Source organism: Lampetra planeri, chromosome 24 (assembly GCF_965212315.1).
Source record: "Lampetra planeri chromosome 24, kcLamPlan1.2.h2, whole genome shotgun sequence".
Taxonomy (NCBI): domain Eukaryota; kingdom Metazoa; phylum Chordata; class Hyperoartia; order Petromyzontiformes; family Petromyzontidae; genus Lampetra; species Lampetra planeri.
The window spans coordinates 1484365-1510993 of record NC_136130.1 but is presented as its reverse complement, the minus strand read 5'-3'; the positions used below and the strand labels follow the sequence as shown (position 1 = coordinate 1510993).

General features: G+C 49.4%; 1 protein-coding gene across 1 annotated transcript; it reads right to left on the bottom strand.

Annotated features, from left to right (window-relative positions):
- Positions 1 to 6869: 6869 nt before the first annotated feature.
- On the bottom strand, positions 6870 to 23220 carry LOC144726646 (CARD- and ANK-domain containing inflammasome adapter protein-like). Its single transcript, XM_078605386.1, has 2 exons — positions 22677 to 23220; positions 6870 to 11436 (listed from the first exon to the last, which is right to left on the bottom strand). Exon 2 carries the CDS (start codon positions 10395 to 10397, stop codon positions 7944 to 7946), a length of 2454 nt encoding a protein of 817 aa, XP_078461512.1. The 5' UTR covers positions 10398 to 11436; positions 22677 to 23220; the 3' UTR covers positions 6870 to 7943.
- Positions 23221 to 26629: the final 3409 nt, after the last annotated feature.

Below are 26629 nucleotides of genomic sequence, written 5' to 3'. Positions count from 1 at the left end.
AAAAATAACAAATCACGACGTTTCGATCGCAATAAGCAATCGTCAGGTGAAAAAATCCAGCAGAGCTGCTGAGGCAGGGTAAATAGGTCTGGTTTTTTTTCAACGGTTTAACTTAATTTGACTCCTATAGTCCTATGTTTGTCGTGGTCAAATCTTGTAATCAACATTTAGTCTACTTTCTGTTCAATTAATTCCAAATTTTGCACACGTACTCATATCTCAAAATCGGCATCAATCAATTCATTGGCTATTTTAAAGCAATGAACATTTTGTATGGACGGCTTATTAATTACATATTTTTTTGGGAAGGTCAAAAACGCTGCGGTCCCTAAACTCTGGAATCGCCTCGCCCAAGAAGCAGGCGCCACGTCCCTCAAGGCGCCACGTGCACGCTCCGTGTGAACGAGTTACGGAAGTAATCAATTCAAGTAAGCGTTGATGTGGGAGCAGGCGCAGCATCATTGACGTACTTCTCGACCGTGAGCTAAACGAAGTTGTTAATAAAACCGTTGTTTAAAAAAAAAACTTTAAGGAGTTTATTTTACCTGAAGACGATTGCTTGTGTTGCGATCGAAAGGTGATTTTTGTATTATTCTATTTTACCGAAAGACCCAAAGAGTAGTCTGAATACCTGTTTTATTGCCAGAAAGGGTAAAACCTATATTCATGCAGAGATTAGGTTCATTTATTAAGATATGCTTTATTCAAAAATACCATTTTTACAATTGCACAACAAACGCAAATACTTTAAATCAGGAGTTAACATCGGTATATGAATAATTTCAGCATTCGGCGTATGTATGGCAACCCATATTATGCGATACCCATGGACCAGATCCAATTCACACAATTGGCCCCGGAGCTCCTCGCCTGGGCAAGCTTCCCCCATCGCCGGTCACGGGGACGTCGGCGCATTCCTTCCAAAATTCGGGCGAACTCGCAACGGACCAATGGGGGCGCGCAGTCAACGTGACTAAAACATTAATACAATCACTCAACGAAGCTGTGCACATCCGGAATCAATCGCAGGTTTATAAACGTGGTTTTTAAAGTGCCCGAAACGCGCCGGCTGGTTGCAAGTGCCGCAGTGCGTCGGCTGCTCAGCCTATGAAATGTCTAAAACTGGCAAAGTTATGCAGCGTCGGTGAAACCTGGAGATCCAAGTTCCATTCCCGGCCACAGCTAGCAGCAGTGGCCGAGTGATATCTTGAACCAGTCAGTCCTGGGACACACCTACTGAACCGAGCCATGCTGACCAGCACCTTGAAGTATGGCCAAATCACCCCTATCGACACGGTATGGGGTCGAGGCCTTCATCCAGCAGTGGATTGACCAAAGTGGGTAAGATTTGTTGAGTCTAATGTGTTATTTGGACCTAGTGGCCATAATCCCCTGTGTATAAACTAGCGATTTACGTCCATCGGGAACAAATTGTTGAAAAGTAATACATTATTATAGGTCACCTTTATTAGGCCTTGGGAATTAAGTCAACACATTGCATAGATGATATTAAGAATCCATAAAGCCTATGAATCCACCATAAAGAAAAAAAATCGCTTATTTTATAGTCTAGTATTTAACATTGACGATGTTAAATTTGAAAGCAGATATATTAAACTGGGTTAAAATATCCTTGGTTCTTTTGGTGAAGTCACGTAGATAGAAAATAAAAAAAATATTCCAATAAAAAAAAGTTTGGGTTAAAAAAGTTTGCCTCTAGCCCATCACAACTTTCTTATCGATACCTCGCACCCAGCACCCAGAATCTATTATATATATTTTATTACGCTTTTTTACTCTGAAAAGCCGAAGTCTCAACTCTTTCAAGGAGCTTCTGCTAAGATCTTGCAGTGTGGGTGGATGATTGCTATGGGGTTTCCAATTAAGTAATTTGCGAATAAACTACTTTTTTCAAATGTGGACCGTGATGTTTGGCGCACGACGGCCTGCTCGTCTTCGAATGACGGCACAGGCCCTCCAACATCCACCGTGAAGCGGATGGTGCAGAATCATCCATGGTGAACACACGAGAGATGGAATCGCTGTGCTGCTGTGTCGAGTAAAATTAGCAAGTTGTAATTTAAATGCAAAACTGAAGCTTTCCGAGAGGAAATACATTTCATTTTTGTCACAGATGCAGGAAAGTGGAGGTCATGGCATTGTTGCGGTGTTTCTCAGCTCCAATTCCTGCCGACCCCTTTTAACCGACCACGTCTTTGTGATTACGAGTCGTTTCTATATGGATGCAAATTAACCACTACATACTGCATGATACCTGGTGATCTTGAAGAGCTGTAACATCATTCCATGGGCCGCAACAGAAACCGGTACCACCTACGATGACTAAACTCTCGTGGCCGTGAACAAAAGTGAATAATTATTCACTTGTTACTGGCCAAGTAAAGAAAACGAATCCACTAAAACGATGTCACGTCAGGTGGTACGGACAAGTGAGATATCGCATCTGGTCTGGGCTCGTGGATTACGCGGTTGCGTTACGAAGGCTAGAGTTGAGAAACACTGCCATAATGTACATGTCGAGATGCAGTCATGTTTTGAAGACAGGATATTACGAGCGCATGCACACAATAGTTTAACACGTAGGCTTTCGCGACCAATATTTTCCATAATACAAGTTTTGTGGGTTCGATCGCGTAAATATATAAATGTGTCGTTAAACCCCTCTATTTAAGGAACCAAACAGGAGGATTTCTCCGCAAATCTGGCTGTCGCCTGATGAAGCTAGTTGTAATTACTGGCGAAACGTCGTACTCGGATTGTAAATGTTGTGCCTTTGCTCTCCAACACACCGGTGTGCTGTCCTAGTGATGAATTTGCACGTTCTGTTTACGTGACAAACCTTACTAATTGGCTGTGGCGGGTTTAACGACATTTATGCGATCTAACCGAAAAAACCTCGATTATGGACACATGTTATTAGTGACTCACAACATTTAATCCTCGCTCGCCATGTCGCGAATCAAGACCCCTCCCTCCCCCCACACCACACACAATGTCTTCAACTGTCTTGATGAGGGATTGTGATGTAATATTCAATTGTTGTCTCATTAACTCTCTCATTGTTATAATTTCTTCATGGTGCTGTTAGATTTTTCCAAATGGTGGAAAAGGTATTTTTCAATTTTGTAAAACATTTCGAAAATAAGTACTTTGTTGCTCAACTGCCAATGGCAAGTATTGACCATGAAAGCCCATCGACCGCAAATTTACCTTTTTTGTGATGAGCTTAATTAAATATACAGTATATCTGTAACATTTTTATACGTGACAAAAACAACTCAACACATTCGTCAACAGCACTGCCTTGAGAGGAAAAATATATACAATAGGATACGTTTCAGGCAATGGCCCTTCATAGCACGTCATGTGTCACATGTCATATGCTATGGAGGACACAGTGTGGTTGACGAATCACGTGTTGAGTTTATTGTTATTTGTGCTTGTGCACCACTGCACAATGCAGCATTACCAAATAATTTGTTCACTTTTATGTAGATATGCATTATGATCATCACATGTTACAAGTAAGCCAAATAAAAAAATATCCAAGCTATTAACACCAACTTGTGGTACATAATACTGGGTTCAAATGTGATTTCCTCTAAACTTGTTAACTGCAGCGTCAATGGTGCCATCATGCACGCACGTCCAAGAGCTGCCTGTACAGAAATCGCACACGTCACAGAAATTATATTCACTCTTTTGAACATTCGGGACTAATGGATTCAAGTACTGTATCTCCTTGTTTTGAAACGGGCAATCAGACAGGCACCACTTTGGCAAAGAAGCTTTCAAACAGCGCGATGCAATAGCAGCCTGTGCTGTCGAGTTGTATACGCACCTTTGCTTGTTGACAATGTACTGCATGTTTTATTTACCGCATATTGTTCGAAAATCCAACATCGCAAAAACATCAGACATCATAAAAAAATGTATACATGCAGAAACAAATATTGCTCAAATCCAAACATATGCTATAGATTAACCCAACACATAAATTAGGGCAGCGATGGTGCAGCGGATAACACAATGCACTCATAACCCTATCGCCCGAGTTGGATTCCCAACCACGGCGAACACGAGGAGCGAATGCTGTCTGACTGGGTTCTGGTTCCCCTCTTCAACCCACACTGACAAGGCTGCTGAAGTATGGTCAAACGTCTCGCACGACCGACACTGCGGTGACTGCGTGGGAAGGCCATCACGTGGATTAACCAAGGGCTGTAATGGCATTGTCCACACGAGTGGTGAAGATACAATACGAACCCCCCACGGAGAGACGGGCTCGCTACCCCACAACATCTCCATCTTTGCACCCCCAGTCACCCCCCCCCTTCATGAGTGACCCCCCCCCCCCCCAGTGACCGTGGGGCACCCCACATACCCCACCCTTATAAACTAAACATTTGTATTTTATTTTACCAGGTAAGGCCCCCACTGAGCTATGCTGGACAGCTCTTTTTCAGAAGCGACCTGGCCATCACAAATGATAGCTCAACCAAGTGGCGTCATCGTCACGTGGACATTTATAGCAGCCAACTTAGCCCCACCCGGCCACCCCCCCAAGCGCGCACCCCTCTCACGGCCCCCACCCCTCCACCCGCGTGCCCTCCACGCACTGGGCACCCGCGTGCCCCCCCCCCCCCGCGTGCCGGGCCCCTCCCCCCTGTATGTGATGATTGGAAAGGAGGGCGAAATCGTTCTAACAAAACGTGAATTCGATATTGTGCTGTTTTCAACAAAACGCATGCGTGACTTTTCAATGTAAATTGAAAACGCGTTTCTTTAGAACCGCTTTGTTGTGTTTAGTTTGTTTTCCTTCCCCCAGCACCTCTGATTAGCGTGTGGCAAATTTTAAGTTCAATCAACCCGGATATACCTATCAACCCGTACCGTTTACCCGTATTCTGGTGCAGGAAAATTTAGTATTCAGGTTCATACAGCATACAGCCGTTTCTAAATAAAATACATGTCTATTTGTTTATGTTTCGCCCTTGTGATGGGCCTTTGTAGGATGAACGTTGAGATTTATAATGACACGGAGTGACCAATAAGGTCTGAATTGTTCTGTAATAAGGTAGGGCACTGATAAGGGGTTGACAGGTATGGGATATGTTTTGATACAGGTAGGAACAACAGTTCCACACTGCCCACCAGGGATTATTTGTCAGTCTGTCGTGCATGGCCCCGCCCCACCAGAGCACTCCCATTGGCTCGGGGGCGCCGACCAATGGGAGCGGTGAGTTGGGGTTGGTAGAGGGGGGATGGTTAGTGGTGTGGGGGGGGGGCACCGCCGCGACTCGGGCCAATGAGGAGACAGGCGATGTTTCATTCACAAAATGGAACTTGGGGAGGGTGGCTCCATAAAATGGAAGCCTTGAAAAGAAAAAAGCGGATCTTTTTGCCTCGTGTTTCTTTCAACATTCCCAGCCTTAAGGTGATTCAGTTGGGGGTGGAAGGGGTGGGGCTGGGTGGAGAGGGGCTGGGTGGGGAGGGTGGGGAGGGTTGGGCTGGGTGGGGAGGGTGGGGCTGGGTGGGGAGGGTGAGGGTGGGGCTGGGTGGGGAGGGTGAGGGTGGGGCTGGGTGGTGAGGGTGGGGCTGGGTGGGGAGGGTGAGGGTGGGGCTGGGTGGTGAGGGTGGGGCTGGGTGGTGAGGGTGGGGCTGCGTTGGGAGGGTGGGGCTGGGTGGGGAGGGTGGGGCTGGGTGGGGAGGGTGAGGGAGGGTGGGGCTGGGTGGGGAGGGTGGGGCTGGGTGGGGAGGGTGGGGCTGGGTGGGGAGGGCGAAGGTGGGGCTGGGTGGTGAGGGCGAGGGTGGGGCTGGGTGGGTAGGGTGAGGGTGGGGCTGGGTGGGGAGGGTGAGGGTGGGGCTGGGTGGTGAGGGTGGGGCTGGATGGTGAGGGTGGGGCTGCGTGGGGAGGGTGAGGCTGGGTGGGGCTGGGTGGGGAGGGTGGGGCTGGGTGGGGAGAGTGAGGGTGGGGCTGGGTGGGAAGGGAGGGTGAGAGTGGGGCTGGGTAGGGAGGGTGGGGCTGGGTGGGGCTGGGTGGGGAGGGTGAGGGTGGGGCTGGGTGGGGAGGGTGGGGCTGGGTGGGGAGGGTGAGGGTGGGGCTGGGTGGGGAGAGTGAGGGTGGGAAGGGAGGGTGAGAGTGGGGCTGGGTAGGGAGGGTGGGGCTGGGTGGTGAGGGTGGAGAGGGTGAGGTTGGGGCTGGGTGGGGAGGGTGGGGCTGGGTGGGGAGGGTGGGGCTGGGTGGGGAGGGTGGGGCTGGGTGGGTCACCCCGTGGTCCCCTTATAAAACTCAACGTTTAACCTACACACTACACGATACACGACACGATACACTACACTTATACAGATAGTAACAGCTTCCACACTGCCTACCAGGGATTATTTGTCTGGCTGTCGTGCACGAATGCGCTGTCCAACCAAGTTCCTACCTGCCCACTCCGAAGGAACGTGTTCATGTCGCATGTATAGCGTGTTGTTTGTTGTTGTAACATTCTGACCCTACCAGTGGCGGGCCGTGTATTTTACGCTCATGTCTTCAGTGCTATCCTCCCGCAATTAAACAGCCTTCGAATAACCTCACCATGACACTAGGGCTATTGTCATTCGACTTAACCACCCCATATTCACAGTGACGGTAACCTTTATCGAGTAGAATAAAGTGATTTAACACGAGGATCAACACCTATGAGAGTTACAATACACTAATTGGCAGAGACATGAATATTTGGTGACTTAAACCATCAAGGATGTACCACTATTACGCAGTATGACAGGATGCTGCATCACAAATAGACATCGTATCGCCGAAATCAATGTCATTACCAAAGAAACAAGAACAAACTCACAACAACCAGTCACATTTACTCATATGACCACCAAGCAAGCATAAATTCCGTAAAACACAAATAACACAATCAGGATTCAACAGGCTTCCCCACAGAAAAACATCTAAAGCACTACATCTAAAAATCTAAACGTCACGAAAGAAAGTTTAAATACATTTTAAATGATGCTACGTTATGTGCTAGCTAGTTTTACTTCAGTTAGCTTACTGGCCCTCCGATCACGCCACACGAAAAATGCGAACGTAGGCGGCTAGGCCAGCTCGAAGGCTCCGGCGTGTCAAAGAATACGCCCAACATGGCAACCTCGAAATCTGATTGGTTAAAGAATATGACAACAACATCATCCCCATTTGCTTCAACAGCAGAGGGGATTCACTTGACATTCTGAAGGCCTCAGGGTAGATTTTTCACCCAGAGAGGCTGAGAAAGCACATGTGGAAAATCTGATTGGATAAAAGCTCTAATTTATGTGAGCTGTAGTCGACGCAGCGCAACTGGGGGAGAGAGTAGCCATGAAATGACGTTAATAGACTGATGGGAACGAACTTTGTAAAATACATATAGCATTAATGGAAATGTATATTAAATTATAAAAATAAATTTTCTGATTCTGACAATCTCTAAGCCAGCAGAAAAGGCCTTGCTGGCCCTGACGGCCCGCCTCTGGACCCGACTGGAGCGGGTCAGAAGAGCTTCATAGCTCATCGGATTCCTCCAGGATGAATACAGATTCTGATTGTGTTTTGCCAACTGTGTTTTCCAAGAATCGTCCTTGAGATAGCTGTCTTGGGAAGTCTTACAGATTTTCCAGGATATTAAAAGTTCAGTTTTTTTGCCAGTTGCGTAGTAATAACAATAATCATCATCATACTGTACACCACACCAAGACATTTACGTGCAGTTCTCCCCTCTTCCGGTATTGTGGAGACATTCCTTTAACTCCTACAATTTGTCCCGGAAATGTATGAGGTGGCAACCCTCCTGTGGCGCGGTGCTCATGAGTTGCATGCCCTGCACGTCTGATGTTCACAGCCGGGCGGGTCAGGAAACTCGCGAGCTGTGCCGTGCACATTGTTATATGATCCTCATTTTCTTCCTGAGCAGGGTGGCGATCTCGCGGTGACCGTCCGTGTCGCCTGCCTCCGCCAGCTGCAGTGGCGTTTTGTCCAGAGCATTGGCGGCGAACAGGTTCGGCTTCTCGGGGCCCTCGGCCCACCCGGCCAGGAGTCTGGCCGCCGCCACGTGGGCCCCCCGGACGGCGCAGTGCAGGGGGGTGTCGCGCGAGTTGTCCAGGGCGTTGAGCGACGCGCCGCCGCTCTTGAGCAGCAGCTCCACCAGCTCGGGCCGCCCCGTCTCGGCCGCGATGTGCAGTGGCGTCTTGCGCCACGTGTTGCGCTCGTCGGCGGCCGACTTGCGCTTGCTGTTGGTCTTCCCCGCGCGGCCGGCCTCCAGGAGCACCCCGGTGGTCTCCGCACTGCCAGCGGCAGCGGCGAAGTGAAGCGCGGCGTTGCCGTCCATGTCGCGCGAGAAAGCCTTGGCTCCCCTGGCTAGCAGCAGCGACACAGCCGACGCGTGGCCGTGTCCCGCCGCCAGGTGCAGAGGGGTCTTTTTCTCTCCATCGGCCACGTTCACGTCGGCTCGCTTCTCCTCCAGCAGCACCTCGAGCAGGTGCACGTCGCCGCCCATCGCCGACAAGTGCAGCGGCGTCTTGCCCTTTTTGTCCTTTGTGCCGGGGTCGGCGCCGTTCTTCACCAGCAACCGGGCCACCTCCACGTAGCCTGATTCGACGGCGAGATGCAGCGGCGTAGCGCCGTCCCTGCCTGCCGCGCCGACCTTGGCCCCTTCCCGCAGTAGGAGCTCCGCCACGGCGAGGTGGCCCTCGGCGGCCGCGGAGTGCAGGGCCGTTCGCTCCAGGTGGCCAGCGACACCAACGGCCAGGCCCTTGCCAAGGAGCAGTTGCACCGTCGATAAGTGACCTTTGCTGCTCGCCAGGTGCAGGGCGGAGCTGGAGTCTGACGTCCTCACGTCAACACGGGCGCCCTGCTCCAGCAGCACCAGCGCCACATCCGTGTGACCCATCTCTGCCGCAAGCAGCAGCGGCGTGTAGGAGGACCTCCCAGCGTCCGCCACGTTGGGGTCAGCGCCCTGCTTGAGCAGCGCGAGCACCGTGCCGTCAAAGCCTCGCTCCACAGCCTTGAAGAGAAGCCTCGCCTTGGCCTCGTCCGACATTTCCCCAAGCGCGTGGCTCAGCAGCAGCAGCTCAAACATGCCTGCATTGTTGGCGTCAAATGCCACGTCGACGAGGTCATGGTCGCACTTGGCGCCGGCCGCCAAGAGGACCTGCACGGTCTCTGTGAAGCCGCCGGTAACAGCGTAGTAGAGCGCCGTGCGGTCCTTCTCATCCGGAGAGGCCACGTTGGCCCCGCACTGTAGCAGCGTGGCCACGACACGGCTCTCGTTCTTGAGCGCCGCCATATGGATGAGGTGCTTCCTGCGGTCTCGCCGCGTCTTCTCGTGCTCCACAAGGACGCTCGCGGCGCTCGTGTGGTTGTTTCTCAAGGCCAGCTCGGCAGCATTCTCCCCCTTGTTATCCAGAGTGTAAACGTCAGCCCCGGCGCTCAGCAGCAATCGGAGCACTGCATCTTGGCCATTCTCGGCCGCCGCGTGAAGCGCGGTTCGCCCGTTCACATCCTTCATATTGAACTTAGCTCCCTTCTTCAGCAGGAACTCCGCTAAGCTGGCATGGCCCTGTGCGGCGGCCAGATGAAGCAGGGTCTCCTTCCTCTCATTCATCTTGTTCATGTCGCCACTTGTCAGAGAAGCCCTCTCGAAGTAGGCGAGGTCTCCGTCGATTGCAGCCTTGAAGGTCGCTTCATCGGTGACCACCAGGACCTCGGGCTGCGACTGCGGCGGTGGCGGCTCTGGCTCCTGTGCCGGCTTCTCCACCTTGGGCGGAGGGGCGTCTCCCACCGGCATCTTCCTGGGCTTGCGGGTGATCACCTTGACCTTGCTGGGTGGATCGTCGCCATTCTCAAACTCCTCCAGGCTGCCATTGTCTCTCTCGAGCAGGTAGCCGATGAGCTGGCGTCGGCTGTCGCCCACCTGGCGCGACACCTCGCCCACGTAGCGGCGAATGGTGGAGTAGAGCTCGGGCTCGGCCTGCTTGAGGCACGGATGGAAGAAGAGGCGGCATGCCCGCTCGCCGGACCGCGCCACCATCTCGAGCATCCGCGTGTTGCGCTCCTCGCGTGTCCGGAGCGTTGACAGCGCCATCCTCTTGTCATAGCTGAGCACGCCATGCTCCACAAGCGACTCGAGCAGCTGCTCGGTGTTGATGATGCCCCGGGAGAGCTCCTTCTTGCGCAGCCGCACCACGTCGATGGCGTACGGGTTGGAGGTCTTGGCGCCAGGGGCCGCGTTCGTACCCACGTCCAATCGCGCACGTCCCTGCTTGTCTTGCTCGCCCGTCATTTGCATACGAAGGAGGTTGAATGTCTGCGATGGTTGCTGCTGCTGCTGTTGCTGCATTCTATCTCAGCACGACGATCTGATCCAATCACTCGTTTCCCCTTATTGCTGCATATTGGCCGGAATTCTGAATGCGAGTTCGGGATGTGTTCCCAATTTTCAAACTCTTAAAGAAATAAAGTTCTTGTTTTGTATCAAATTAATCCGAAAACTCAAAGGGATGTCACTAATATGTCACTCCCGTGCTCCAAAAGTGACGGCACGTGGATTCAAGTGATGTCACTATCGTTAGCATTAAGATGTTGCTACATTAGGACACCATGTGAACAATCTGAAAATCCGAAAAATATCTGAAATTTAATAAGCTCAAGTAAAACGTTATAAAAAATGCGGACTACTACGTGGTTCTTTGTCCACGGTATTTGCAAACACATGTAGCGGTGTAACCTCACCGGGCGTGTACTGATTCATAATTTTGCTCATTTTGTATCAGCACTCTTACCTGTGTATTGACCTCATGGTTTTAACAATGATCATTCAGTAAAATAAAAGTGGGTATTTTCGTTTTAATTTATCATATTTAATATTAATTAAGATCATACAGACACGTCCAGTTGAATATGTTGTTATTGTTCGATATTCATGATTGCTTGTGTCTCTTTAAAAGCGAAGTTAGAAGAAAAATGTATAGTTTTTCAATTTGGATCTCCTGTATAGTACACATGATATTGAATGATGAGGTCTCTACTCCTACAGAAATTCTATTGAAGCTCTCGCATGGAAGCAATAGCAATTAGATGGATTCATATTCAGTCTATTAATATTAGCGTGTCGTGTACCATATGCACCATTCGTTGTTGTCTCTACAGGCAAAGCCTCAATGAACGGTTGCACATTGAATGCCAACCACGCATATCGAAAAAGGAAGCCTTTGTAAATGTGCGGTGAAATAGTAATTTAGTAATCGGCCCAACAATCATGATGAATTTCCAAAAGCCCTCAAGATTGCTATTCTTGCCACTGGTTGCTGAAATCTCTAGTTTGTTCTCCCTGCACGTCCAGTAATCTATTGGCCAAGATGCACTGCTTGGTGGCGTTTCTGTGAACAGAAACAAGATAATTCACGAGCATACATTGTCACACATTTTAATCGAGGTTTACCTCGCTTTATGCAGTAGATCCATAAAGTCAGGGAAAAATCTCACACAAAGCGAAACCGCACACGACAGCTGTCTGCCGAGTAGCGCGTATACTACACACACAGTACACACACAGTACACACATACAGTACGCACACAGTACACACAATACACACAGTACGCACACAGTACACACAATACACACACAGTACGCACACAGTACACACAACACACACACCGTACATACACACAGTACACACACACAAAATGCACACACAATACACACACACAGTACACACACAGTACACACAGTACACACAATACACACACAGTACACACACAGTAGACATAATGTTGTCCGACGTCCGACCGCATAGCCGCATGTAAAATGAATTCAAACCGCATAATATAGCTAATTTTTGGTAGAAATAGGTGAGCCGCATGTACGCGAAATCACACAAACCGAGCTCCTGCATAAAGCGAGGGACACCTGCACTGCATACGCTATCTCAACAAGCAGCGGCAATCAATCACCTCGACTGTTGTGCTCTATCACAGCAGCTCGCAGCCTATCAGGGGCCCTGCGTGCCACTGTCAACCCTTGAAAAAAATGTTTGCGGGAGCACCGCGCGCTCGTGACATATTTTGTATTATTAAAGCTGCTCTAAAAACCGCAGTATCACCAACGGTGTTGTGGACCACTTCCCATGGCCTTAGGGACCACCAGCGGTCCCCGAACCTCAGGTTTGGAACCACTCCTCTGTTGGCAGTTTGTCTGATAAAACGCGGCGTTAACACAAGAAAGTTCTACGCCAGAAATATTCAAATACATTTCCAAAGGTCGCACAACACTTCAATCACAACCCACGACACGTTTCGCCACTGGTTTGCATAGGTTATCGGCTGTCCTCGTTAATATTTCAGGTGTACGAACCATAAAATACTGCAAGGTATCATCTGCTTCACAGTGGACGTCAGAGGTTACCGTGACATAATTTGAAGAATAGTGGGCAATTGTGTAGAGGCGTTACGGTCTAAATATGAAAAGTTACTTGCAGATACTCATACTAATTTCAGATAACTTAATCTGGACGAAATAACACCTCACATAACAACATCGTCCCCTACTGATAGACTGATGTCCATTTGATGAGAAAATGAAAATAAAATAACCCTGTTCTTATTTTCTGGCAGAAAGGGTAACGCTTATTCGTATATTCTCATCATTTTGATATTGGCAAAAAGGTCCCATCGACGATGCCCATTTGCAGACTGGTGCTGTACAGACTGGTGGTGTACAATATCGGTATGCTTGCCACTGGGGTTGCTGGTCCCCTTGTTGGCGAGACAGCAGCAGGGCATCGGAATGGTTGACATGGGATGCGATATAATACACTTTGAGTTGCAGAGCCGCATTAGCTAGCGCCCACGATACATCGCAAATGCTTATCTGGAGCGTGCGTCAATGTCCAGAGGTCAGACCACAGCCAATCCCACTCACGCCACCCAGGGGGCTCTCAATTGCTGCTCTTTGCGAGCTGTGAAGGGCTTGAAACTCTGGGTAACGAGCAGGAAGCACAATGTGAATGGCCAAATGGGACACGCTTGAGTTGTCATGCAAGCCTAATGCGTGTGACTGTGCGACATACGCCTGGGTTTCCAGATAAGATTTTTTTCGGCTCAAATTAAGTGTCCGAGAGTACGTCCAGCGTGGATATGGAGCGGTGAAATCGTTTGGTGTGCACGTGCAGGGTGGATTGGTGCATCTCAGGATCGTGGCGGGGGTGGCTTGGGGAGCAGTTGTTTGAACATGACTGATGATTACGAAGTGCCAATTACTCAAGTGCAGTGCCTTTGGAAAATTGATGGGATGGGTAAAAACCAGATCATATATCTCTTAGAAAATATTCATCCCACTCAAGGCGTGTGGCCAGTTGCGCAAAGTTTGTAATTGCGCAAAGTTTGTAATTTAAAGTGATATAAAAAATTAAACCCATATCCAATTATTATTTACGGCTCTCTGTCAATCTGCTGCTGAAGTCCTCCCACAATGGGGATTCGTTTGATCATACTTCACCACACTGGTCAGGGTGGGTTGGTAAAAGTGTGGGGTGGCGAGGGAGACTTGTCCAAACATATGTTGCCACTGACGTTAGCCGTGGCTGGGTATCGGACTCGGGTTGCTCGGTTCAGAGTGTGTACTCATCGTGTAAGCCGATATGGGTTATTTGCTCTGCGCGATGAACCTGACGACCTAAGTTTGATTCCCAGCCATGTCATGCCCAATCTTCTAAGGCGGTGCACATCTCCTGTTTATAGAACCAGTGGTGGAAATTCCCCATTCATATGGCGGGGGCAAGTATATCCATTTGCCAACCGCTGTTGACTTCCCCACAAAGTGGTACTCATTGTATCGACCCTGGTCCCAACCAGTTATAAAGTTATGCACACTTTATATGCGTGAGACTATGGATTATATGAAGTTTCAGTCCTGTAGCGTAACTCGAGACGAACATGCTGTGTTTTTTTTTGGGAGGGGGAGGGGGGTTATAGCTCCGGTGTTGATAACTGAGCGCGTGTGAACACTGCACCCCTTAAGACCGACGGAACGCGGATGCCCCGATTGTGTTTCGCCCCCGCGCCGTGCCCGGGGGTCTCAAGTGGCGACAACGACGCGGGTCAGCCAAGGAAGCAGGAACAGCTTCTCCGTGGTGGCCCTGCCGTGCCGTTGTCGGCACGCGTGTGTTTGTCTCGAGTAAATACCCTCCTCCTTCTCGAGTCGGGCCCCTGAGCCAGACTTGTCTTCTCATACAGTGCGACCATTGTGCGCTTTCCCGTTCATTTCCCGATGCTTTGTATCCACACACACACCGGCACTCATCATTATCATCTCTCATAATCAGTTTTTTTGGCGTTAGATCGCATAAATACATAAATGTGTCGTTAAACCCGACACCACCGGACACAGTAATTAGTAAGGTTTATCAGGTAAACAGAACATGCCAATTCGTTACTAGTACAGCACACCGGTGTGTTGGAGAGCAAATCAGATGGTAAATGTTGTGGCTTTGCTCTCCAACGCGATCTAACCCAAAACAAACTATATTATGGATGATATTGGTGGCGAAAGCCTCCTGCGTATGAATCATCATCACTGTTGTCGCGTGTTGTGTATTCGCTGCATTGCACGGGCCGCAAACTCACAGCTCTTTAAGGACTGCTTCGTGGCTCCCGATGCCATCATTGCAAAGTGTAAAAAATAAAAACCCAATCCTAATTTTATTTTAGATAAACGGTGAACGTCTAAAAAGCCCAACAATTAATCGTAACTAGCCTTTTGCCCGTCCAAGGACGGATGTATTGCAGTAAATCTGAAACTTGCAAGCGAAAAGCAGACGTGGTATTTATTGCATTAATGCGTGTGTAATTTGTAAGGGCGCGGTGACACTGATCTATTTCATTTAAAGGTTCTAATGCCTTGTTCATCATGACGTCCTTTTTACTTCTATGTCTCAATAGCGTTACGGAGATCGCGTGACGTGAGGATTCGGCCTTTGTAGTGAGGGTTGTAAGTTGACGCTGAGGAGGGGGGAGGAGGCTCCTCGGCCCCCCATGTGGAGTGACGTCAACCACTAATTATTATGAATGTGGGGGTGTCCATTTGGAGGATGTCACCTGTTCATGATTATTAATGAGGGGGGCTGTTCGATGTGGAGTGACGTCACCTGCTCATGGTTATTAATGAGGGGGGGTTCTCCATGCGGAGTGACGTCACCCACTCATGATTATTAATGAGGGGTGGGTTTATGTGGAGGATGAAACCTGTTCATGATTATTAATGAGGGGGGCTGGTCGACGTGGGGTGACGTCACGCGCATTACACACTGACATTCTTGTAGTAAATACGGTCTTACAAATCATTGTGCGTGTGCTGTTCTTAAAATAGCGATTGCAAAAAAATATGGTTTGACGTTATTAAGTAACCCGTCTTGTATTCACATGCATTGCGGCTATTGAGTTTGTTTTACCGAATTATAAGAAAGCGGCTCTTCTTGTTATATTGGTGGCCGACCCCTCTTGTATAGAGTTTTGTGTCGAGCTCGGACCCATGTCGACAAGAGAGAGGGGTCCTGGCCTACATAGAAATCTGTCAGCTCACCCACCAGCGACAATTACTGTTGAAACGGGCCCAGAGTTTTTGCTTGTGTAATAAAGGTCGTGGAAGTGACTTCTGGAATCCGGTCTTTATTTGTCTTTCATTCACAACACTCCTATCTTACTCCTTCACGCTGCTGACAGACAGCGTGAAAGGGATAGATAGAGAGAGAGACACGCGCGGCCACGTGGCAGCCTGGACCCCGCTCCAGCGTGGCCTCACCCTCCGTTCGTTCCAGATCTGACCACGTGTTGTTCGTCTCCACCCCTTTTAATACCCGGGTCACGTGGTACCTTTCTACCAATCCTGGTTAACCTCTATGGAATCTTCTAGACTCCATCGTACGCTCCCGGGACCACGCCCCTGACTCGTCCCCCCATTGGCTGTGGCTAAAGCCAGTTAAGCAATCCTCTACTTACAGATGTCACCTTCCCATTACGTCAGGGCCATGCCCCTAGACTTCCCCCCATTGGCTATGGGCCAGGACCGGCAGAGCCAATCATCGTAACGAGGTGTGATCCATCAGCAACCCGGATATATCCTCACATTACACTTGTAATGCTGAAAAATGTACTACTAACAAAGGGACGTGTAGCTGATGGGATCCTGTGTTTAAAGATAATGCTTTTATTTTTATTTGGAGAGACAACTATGGGTAGGAGGGGTATCGTCTACTTATTTTGTTTACATTATTCGAGTCGTAGGGGTCCTCGTCATCAGCATTGCGGCTATTGAGTTTGTTTTACCGAATTATAAGAAAGCGGCTCTTCTTGTTATATTGGTGGCCGACCCCTCTTGTATAGAGTTTTGTGTCGAGCTCGGACCCATGTCGACAAGAGAGAAGGGTCCTGGCCTACATAGAAATCTGTCAGCTCACCCACCAGCGACAATTACTGTTGAAACGGGCCCAGAGTTTTTGCTTGTGTAATAAAGGTCGTGGAAGTGACTTCTGGAATCCGGTCTTTATTTGTCTTTCATTCACAACACTCCTATCTTACTCCTTCACGCTGCTGACAGACAGCGTGAAAGGGATAGATAGAGAGAGAGACACGCGCGGCCACGTGGCAGCCTGGACCCCGCTCCAGCGTGGCCTCACCCTCCGTTCGTTCCAGATCTGACCACGTGTTGTTCGTCTCCACCCCTTTTAATACCCGGGTCACGTGGTACCTTTCTACCAATCCTGGTTAACCTCTATGGAATCTTCTAGACTCCATCGTACGCTCCCGGGACCACGCCCCTGACTCGTCCCCCCATTGGCTGTGGCTAAAGCCAGTTAAGCAATCCTCTACTTACAGATGTCACCTTCCCATTACGTCAGGGCCATGCCCCTAGACTTCCCCCCATTGGCTATGGGCCAGGACCGGCAGAGCCAATCATCGTAACGAGGTGTGATCCATCAGCAACCCGGATATATCCTCACATTACACTTGTAATGCTGAAAAATGTACTACTAACAAAGGGACGTGTAGCTGATGGGATCCTGTGTTTAAAGATAATGCTTTTATTTTTATGTGGAGAGACAACTATGGGTAGGAGAGGTATCGTCTACTTATTTTGTTTACATTATTCGAGTCGTAGGGGTCCTCGTCATCAGCAGCCAGGATTTATCCACTGCTACCATGAACACCTTCTCAAGATGTAGTCGTCTCTCAGCCTTGTGATGTAACAAATCCACGTAGCACCTGCACCCTGAGACAATCCCATCACTCCAACTCCTCGGTTGACAGACTTTCAGGTGGACATACTTTCGGACGCGTTCCCTCCTTTGGCTGCCACTCATTCAGAGAGATGGAGTGATGTGATCAGCCAGTTTGGCGAGATGTTAACTACCCCGCCTGGTATGCAGGGGTCATGGGTTCGATTCTGACCCTGACGCCAGTGTATTTAGAATTTGCATGTTCTCCCCGTGGTCACGTGGATTTTTTTTCCGTCTCCAGTTTTTCACTCCACATTTAGTCTCAACATCCGTTTATAATATTTGGCTGCTATCAATGTCCAGGTGGCGATAAGCCACTTGGTTGAGCTTTCATTTGTGGCCAAGTCGCTTCTGAAAAAAGCTACATAGCTCAGTGGGCATTGCCTCTGGTAAAATAAAAAATGGTTTAAAGTTAGATGGAGTATTTCATCGCATGATCGTGAAGGATGATGACAGCTTGGGGGAGGCTCCCATCCAGCAGTGGATAGATTAAGGCTGATGATACAGATGAGTAAGTCTCATTGTTCAATGTCCAAGCTTTAAAAAATATGCATACAGTGAGGGAAAAAATAATTTGATCCCCTGCTGATTTTGTACGTTTGCCCACTGACAAAGAAATGATCAGTCTATAATTTTAATGGTAGGTTTATTTGAACAGTGAGAGACAGAATAACAACAAAATCCAGAAAAACGCATGTCAAAAATGTTAGAAATTGATTAGCATTTTAATGAGGGAAATAAGTATTTGACCCCCTCTCAATCAGAAAGATTTCTGGCTGCCAGGTGTCTTTTATACAGGTAACGAGCTGAGATTAGGAGGACACTCTTAAAGGGAATGCTCCTAATCTTAGCTTGTTACCTGTATAAAATACACCTGTTCACAGAAGCAATCAATCAATCAGATTCCAAACTCTCCACCATGGCCAAGACCAAAGAGTTCTCCAAAGATGTCAGGGACAAGATTGTAGACCTACACAAGGCTGGAATGGGCTACAAGACCAACGCCAAGCAGCTTGGTGAGAAGGTGACAACAGTTGGTGAGATTATTCGCAAAAGGAAGAAACACAAAAGAACTGTCAATCTCCCTCGGCCTGGGGCTCCATGCAAGATCTCACCTCGTGGAGTTGCAATGATCATGAGCACGTTGAGGAACCAGCCCAGAACTACACGGGAGGATCTTGTCAATGATCTCAAGGCAGCTGGGACCATAGTCACTAAGACAACAGTTGGTAACACACTACGCTATGAAGGACTGAAATCCTGCAGCGCCCACAAGGTCCCCCTGCTCAAGAAAGCACATATTCATGCCCGTCTGAAGTTTGACAATGAACATCTGAATGATTCAAAGGACAACTGGGTGAAAGTGTTGTGGTCAGATGAGTCCAAAATGGAGCTCTTTGGCATCAACTCAACTCGCCGTGTTTGGAGGGGGAGGAATGCTGCCAATGACCCCATGAACACCATCCCCACCGTCAAACATGGAGGTGGAAACATTATGCTTTGGGGGTGTTTTTCTGCTAAGGGGACAGGACAACTTCACCGCATCAAAGGGACGATGGACGGGGCCATGTACCGTCAAATCTTGGGTGAGAACCTCCTTCCCTCAGCCAGGGCATTGAAAATGGGTCGTGGATGGGTATTCCATCATGACAATGACCAAAAACACACGGCCAAGGCAACAAAGGAGTGGCTCAAGAAGAAGCACATTAAGGTCCTGGAGTGGCCTAGCCAGTCTCCAGACCTCAATCCCATAGAAAATCTGTGGAGGGAGCTGAAGGTTCGAGTTGCCAAACGTCAACCTCGAAACTCCCTCCTGAAATGTGTGCAAATCTGGTGGCCAACTACAAGAAACGTCTGACCTCTGTGATTGCCAACAAGGGGTTTGCCACCAAGTACTAAGTAATGTTTTGCAGAGGGGTCAAATACTTATTTCCCTCATTAAAATGCAAATCAATTTATTAAAAAAAATTGACATGCGTTTTTCTGGATGTTTTTGTTGTTATTCTGTCTCTCACTGTTCAAATAAACCTACCATTAAAATTATAGACTGCTAATTTTTTTGTCAGTGGGCAAACGTGCAAAATCAGCAGGGGATCAAATACTTTTTCCCTCACTGTATATATAAATCAGAACACATGTAATACTGTACACGATATTGGCTGAAGTGTGTGCAGTACGTTTTCAACGTCGGACATCATGCAAACAACACACGGCACGACCCTTCAACAACACGGAGAGCTACACAGCACAACCATAAAAGTCTCCGCAATAGTTTTACAAGCAGGGCTTGCCGGTTTAACAAAGACTACGCCTGCCACTGTCCAGCTTACAGAGGCAATGTCAGGATTCCAGCCCAAGCCAATGCCAACCCCTCCGCACTCAGCATTCCACAGGCACCCAACAAGCCTTAGCCTGGTAATGTAACGTGCATCCCTTTGTCAATTAATCCACTGCTGGATGAGTAAGGCCTCTCTCTGCACGCTTTGACGTCATGGGGGTTGTTTGACCATACGTGGATCACGCTGCTCAGTGCAGGTTGGTGAAGGTAGCATAGGCATGGGACCATACAAGCACAGTCCAACAATTAATGTTGCTGTACTGCCCCCATCTGGCAGCAGATTGACAAGAGGGTTGTACATGCTAGACTACAGACCGCAGTACAGTAGTTGCGAGTTCAATGTTCAGTTGATAATCGCAACCGCATCGCCTGCACTTATCAAAACCAACTGCTATGTGAAGTTGGCTAATCGTGAATTCTTAACCAAACATTCACTTTTGCTGTGGATCATTAAAATGCCCGAAAAAGAATCGAAAACCCCATATTCACAGACCGGGATTCATCTCGTCTCGGATGGTCGGGTCTGTCTGGCTGTTGTTGGCAGAGCGATCGTAACAGCGACTCCAATGCTCGAAACGAGAGTGAACTCCGAGCGTCGGTACTGAGGGTGCCACGGTGGCGAGATGTTAACTACCTCGCCTGGTACACAGGAGGTCGTGGGTTCGATCCCGACCCTGACGCCTGTATATATGGAGTTTGCATGTTCTCTCTCTCCCCGTGGTCGTGTGGATTTGGAAACATGCGTTTAGAATACAGTATTGGGCTGCTATAAATGTCCACATGGTAAGCCACTTCGTTCAGCTATCATTTGTGGCCAGGTCGGTTCTGAAAACGAGATATATAGCTCGATCGGCCAAACTGGTAAAATAAAAAAACAGTTTAAATCGTTTAACAGATAACCCTTCTGACAGGGTGGCATTGCAGATGAGTACTCTGCTCCCAGTCTGGGATCAACTCCCTTCGTCATCGTCACCATCATCGCTCTCTGGTCAATACAAGCAGTACCACACTCTGGGAAATCAACAGCTGTGCCCGTCCTATGGAGGCACTGATCACCGTCCATAAAATAATGGAATGGCCACCACTTTCTCAGGGCGGCTAAATGCAGGAGCGCACTACCCATGCTACCCCGAAAGAGATGTCACTCTGTTATCAATATCCCACCGGCTCCTACGGTGTATAACACACGCTGTGGGAAGTAAGACGCACCCTGAACTCGTGCACGGTGTTTATAATTAAACAAACCAGGTCACACACACAAACATACACCCAACGGATTAAAAGACGGATTCAATAAAGTTACAAAAGTCTGGGTCACACACACACCGGATTATAAGACGCACACCGACAGTTTGCTGTAATGTACTATCTGCCCATGTATGTATGCTGTGGGTCTACAGTGTTTGTAGAGGGTGTATTGCGAAAGACTTTATTGATTATACACGCAGGCTGTTTAAACAGACTCCATACACACAGTACTCTCTGTACCAGTCAGCAATGGTCAGCGTGGTGAAGTATGACCAAACTCCCCGAATGGCCGACACTACGGCCTTCATCCAGCAGTGGATAGACAAGGGGGAGAGGGGGGCTGTTGGTAATTACGAAGGTACACTGTCTTTGTAAAACTGGCAACTGTGATTATGTACGGTGGCGCCGTGATTTGCACACAAAGATATCGAAACTCGGCGACTTGAATTAAGTTTTGTGAAACAAATTCCTAGCCACGGCGGTGTCTGAACCAGGTCCTGGTTGTTGTCCCCCTCCCCTTTTTTCACGACCAAACCTGTACTGACCAGTGCGGTGAAGTATGGCCAAACAACGTCGAGAGGCCGTACTTCATCCAGCGGTAGATTGACGAAGGCGTGGTTATTATGATTACTGTCGACTAAGTAGCGAACAGGGCATTAAGCAAACGCAGTGCGATTATGTGTTTATCAGTTATTGCGGAAAGTTGTTCACGCCCAACGCTGTGAATGGAAGCGAAGAAGTTCACCAACGCATATAGCACGCATCTCAAATGATCAGATCACGATTCTCAGACCCCTATTCCAATCCCCTGCAGGATGAAGGCCCTCCCACACCTTGCCAGTCACCACGCCGCTGGTGAGTGAGAATTTTGGTTAACGTTGACAAGGGCCGGTTCGGACATCACTCGGCCACTTATGTCAGCCGTGGTTGGTCAAGCGCAGCTCGACAACCACTGCGCCACCGCTCCTCCATTCCAAACCAATGTGACGCGTGCGAAAGAGCACGTCCTGCCAAGGAGATGGAGCCATCAAATGAGCTCGCGTGCAGGTGCCTAGGTGGATTACCACATCGCAGCGAACGGCTTAGAGAGGCATTTATCCAGCGGTGAATTGACCACGCTGCTGCTGCTACTGATAAGACATTCACCTGTGCGTTTTGGGAAGAACAGCGAGCGGAAGCGATGGAGGAGGAGACGGCGGCGGCGTTGTGTCAGCGCGCTATCGTAGTGACGTATCGTGATGTTGTAGTAATGTAGTAGTGATGTAGTAGTGTGATGTTGTAGTGTGATGTTGCAGTGATGTTGTAGTGATGTAGTAGTGTGATGTTGCAGTGATGTTGTAGTGATGTAGTAGTGATGTTGCAGTGATGTTGTAGTGATGTAGTAGTGTGATGTAGTGATGTTGCAGTGATGTTGTAGTGATGTAGTAGTGTGATGTTGCAGTGATATAGTAGTGATGTTGTAGTGTGATGTTGTAGTGTAATGTTGCAGTGATGTTGTAGTGATGTAGTAGTGTGATGTTGCGGTGATGTTGTAGTGATATAGTAGTGTGATGTAGTGATATTGTGGTGATGTTTCAGTGATGTTGTAGTTATGTAGTAGTGATGTTGCAGTGATGTTGTGGTGATGTTTCAGTGATGTTGCAGTGATGTTGTAGGCGACTGCTGGCCCCACGCTAGCTGTATCATCGTGTAGCTGGACACACGTAGGTGCGCGGTGGCGTGCGTGCATCACCCACACTTGTTCACAAGCTGCGGCACTCACCAGAAGAGGAGTGGGGGACGTGGCCGCCCGGCAATGCGCGAAACAGCGGCCGGGTGAACGCGCAAGGAAGGAACCCGCCGCGTGGTTTGGTGGTGGGGACGCGCGCGCGGGGCGGGGGCAGAGCGAGGGGTTCGCGTGGCCACGGACTCACACAAACATCGGCGCGTTTCTAGGCGCCGTGCCACACGCCCCTCCTAACACCTGCCGCTGCGCGTTTGTGTACACAGTGTCCTCTCGCTCTCTCCTGCCCCAGTGAAAACCTCACCCACAGCGGCAGCGGTCAGACACGGCCTTGTCCGGCCCCGGGGGCTGAGCTCCGGAAAATACAGGTCCCTGTCCACGTGGGAGTCTGGGCTGTTGCGTGTTTGCGCAGATAAAACGGAGGACCCCGGAAAATGTTCCGTCCAATCGCAGTGTGTGAATGGGTTATTAGTCGTGTGAATGAGTTAGGTTTGTTATCTACAGCGGAGGGGAAAGCTAAGCGTAACGCTCACAACGAGCGGAGCGCTGGGTGGCTAAGATTACGCAGAAAATGGTCACAGTGGCGAGCACTGGCGGTGCATTTGCCCATAACACTCGGAACTGTCCCGTGACCTGCCAGCAGAGCCTTCCACACTTCACGTGCTAGTCTCAACGTGCACCTAACCTGGCACAAGTGCCGTGGTGACATTACCGCGAAGCTCACGGTCCACCCTAAATCGTATCCGCACAAATCATGGCATGTGCGGATACTTGACGCACAAATGTAAAATTAAAAACTCTCCAGCAGTGTGCGACTGTGGTCATCCAGAACAGACCATACAACATATCACAACGCAATGCCCGATCCACAAATACGAATGAGACATCACGGCGGTGATATACTCCGCTGCTACTGACGCAGTTATCTGGGCTTGGCCACCTGAATGTGAAATTGTAGTTGTTGCTCTGCGTCTACATCAGACGTACGAAAGACGAAGTGGCCAATGAATAATGCTTCACAGTCCCATAATTGAACTTCTCTCGACAGCCCCGTGACCTGCTTGGGTGTCAAGCTGACGTTAGAGGTAGAGGTGCAGCCCGACAGATGCTCGCTCTGGCCACTGGAGGCAGCTCTGGAGAGCCCCTCTCTAGAGGGTCCTTGGTCGACTCTGCCACGCTGACCAGACCTCTTGGAAGAGGCGGGAATACCCACACTTCAGCCCACCACACGCTCGAACTGCCGGTCGATAAACCGTGGTGTGCACACGCGGCCGGGTGGGCGGCGGCGCTGGGATTCAAGAAGCTTGCGCCATTGTTTCAACTGCCGCGCTTGGGACATCAAATCGAGCCAGCGGCCTCTGGGTTGCAGCTCACCACGGCCAGCGAGCGTCCCGAGGCTCGGGAATTCAGTCTTCTCATTTGGAGCTCGTGAGTGCCCACTGAAATAGGAACACCCGGGAACTGGTATGCAAATGTGTAATAAGAGCCTATGTCCGGCTCACGTGGTGATCGGCTCTGCCGGTCCTGCTTTACAGCCAATGGGGGGAGAGCCTGGGAGCATGGCCCTGGCGTGATCGAGGGGTGCCAGCTAGGGTGATTGGTTCTGCTGGTTTTGGCCTCAGCCAATGGGAAGACAAGTCAGGGGCGTGGTCCCGGGAGTTGATGGGGAATCTAGAAGATTCGGCACAGGCTACCAAGGATTGGCTGGAGCGTACCACGTGACCCAGGCATTAAATAAGGGGAGAGATCAACGACACGTGGTCAGACGAAGAACGAAGGAAGAGAGGGGCCACGCGCGAACGGGGCTCCGAGTGCCACGTGGCGGTGCGTCTCTTGTGGTCTGTCTGCCCACTTTCCGTTGCCTGCCAGCAGCGGGGAGTACTTGTGAATTGGAATAAATAAAAGGACCGATTCCACAAGTCGTCTCCAAGAGTATTATTACAAATGTAGTGAGTCCAACTGAGTCGCAGGCGTTCTTTAGAGGCAACACATTTATTTGTAACATCAACACGTAACACAAAGGAGTAACTGCCCCTTCACCAGATACAGCCTAGGGTGGTGACCACCCAGCTAACTACCCTATATGGAGGAGTTACAGCTACGAAGGGTTTGACCCTCTCTCGGGTCCCGACCACGTGTTGATGCCTGTAGAGCTTCCAGCTTGTAGGACGTAGAACTTCAGCTTGTAGAATGCAGTGACACCGGTCCCTCTCAGGGACCCACCTTATATCCCCCTGGGTCGGGGCTGCTTCTCCCTTGGCTCCGCCCGCCTTCTCGAGCCTTCCAGCTCTCTCCCGATCCCTCTCGAGAGCTCTCCGTGGACACGTGATCGCCCCCTAGCCCCCCCCCACCTGGGTGCGTCTCTGTGGACACTCTGGCTCTGGATCACGTGTCTACGGGGTCAACCAGAGTGCCATGGCCCGAGGCAACCCTGCCCCTGGGCTGACACTGTCCCACCTTGTGAGAGCCCGCATTACACGCTATGCGTGGTGCCCGCGCTATCGCAGCGCACACCAAGCCCCGCTAGGGCTGGTACTACACCCGCCTACGGGGTGTACGCGATGACAATGCATTGCGTCTTCTTGGTTTTTTCGGTAAAGTCACGTAGAAGGGAAGTAATAAAATAATACAAATAAAACATAATAAAATAATTCTCACGACGTTTCGGCTACAACGCAAGCAGCCGTCTTCAGGTGAAGAATGAGACACTGCCAAGCTAGGAGCTTATATATAAGCTGTGCATATCAAGAGGAATTTAGCATATTCATGGGAAATGCGTAGGAGGTGGGCGGGGGGGTTTCAAAGTCATATTATGCCCATGCATTATGCAGGATCAACAGCACCAAAGGGAGGGGGCAGGGGGTAGCATTAACAAAGGGAGGGAATGTTAATAGTATGTAGAAGCAATGAAACATGTGAATGGGAGAGCGGTGGCAGGAGACCCGCAATGGAGCAAATAATGCATTCCCTGTGGAGAACACAAGATACACAGTTAATGCCAGTGAGTGGACTGCGGTCTGAAAGTCACCGTAAACGTGAACAACAATCAGTTAAGATCCGAAATGGTTTATTACGTCCTTCCAATGATTGCTGAGCCAGAATCCATTTTCTCGGTTGAAATTGTCTCTGTGTTTGTATATGTGGATCGCCTCATGAACGAATCTCATGGTAGCCAGATGGCTTGCAGAGAACCTCTGTCTTGGAGAAGTCAATGGCATGTGAGCCCACTGAATTGTAACAGTGATCTGCCACGGCTGAGGTGTTTGTCCTACAGTTTCAGGTCTGCTTTATGTTCACGGATGCGGTCCGAGACATGTCGTTTGGTTTCTCCAATGTAACTGCTACCACAGAGGCAACTTAGTTTGTAGACGCCAGGGTACTGTATGTCTGGAACCACGTCTTTTACATACGGGACCAGATCACGGATTTTATGTACTGTGTTGAATCGGACCTGAATCTTGTGTTTAATCAGGATTTTGGAGATCTTTTTTGTGACCCCAGCAATGTAGGGTAAGGTGATGGTTTTGAAAGGCTCCTCAACAGGATCCTTCTTGATGGTTGGAGTGATGGCTTTACGGATTGTGTAGTCGGGGTAACCATTAGCCTTAAGAGCTTGGCGTACGTGTTTGAGTTCACTGGCAATGTGTTCCTGGTTGGAGATGCATTGCGCTCTATGGTATAGAGTCTTGATGAGGGAGTTCTTCTGGGATGGATGGTGGTGGGAATCCGGTTTTAGGTAGGCATCCGTATGGGTGGCTTTCCTGTAGACAGAATGGCTCATTGAACCATCACATGTTTCATTGCTTCTACATACTATTAACATTCCCTCCCTTTGTTAATGCTACCCCCTGCCCCCTCCCTTTGGTGCTGTTGATCCTGCATAATGCATGGGCATAATATGACTTTGAAACCCCCCCACCCACCTCCTACGCATTTCCCATGAATATGCTAAATTCCTCTTGATATGCACATTTTGTTAAGGCGCTCTTCTT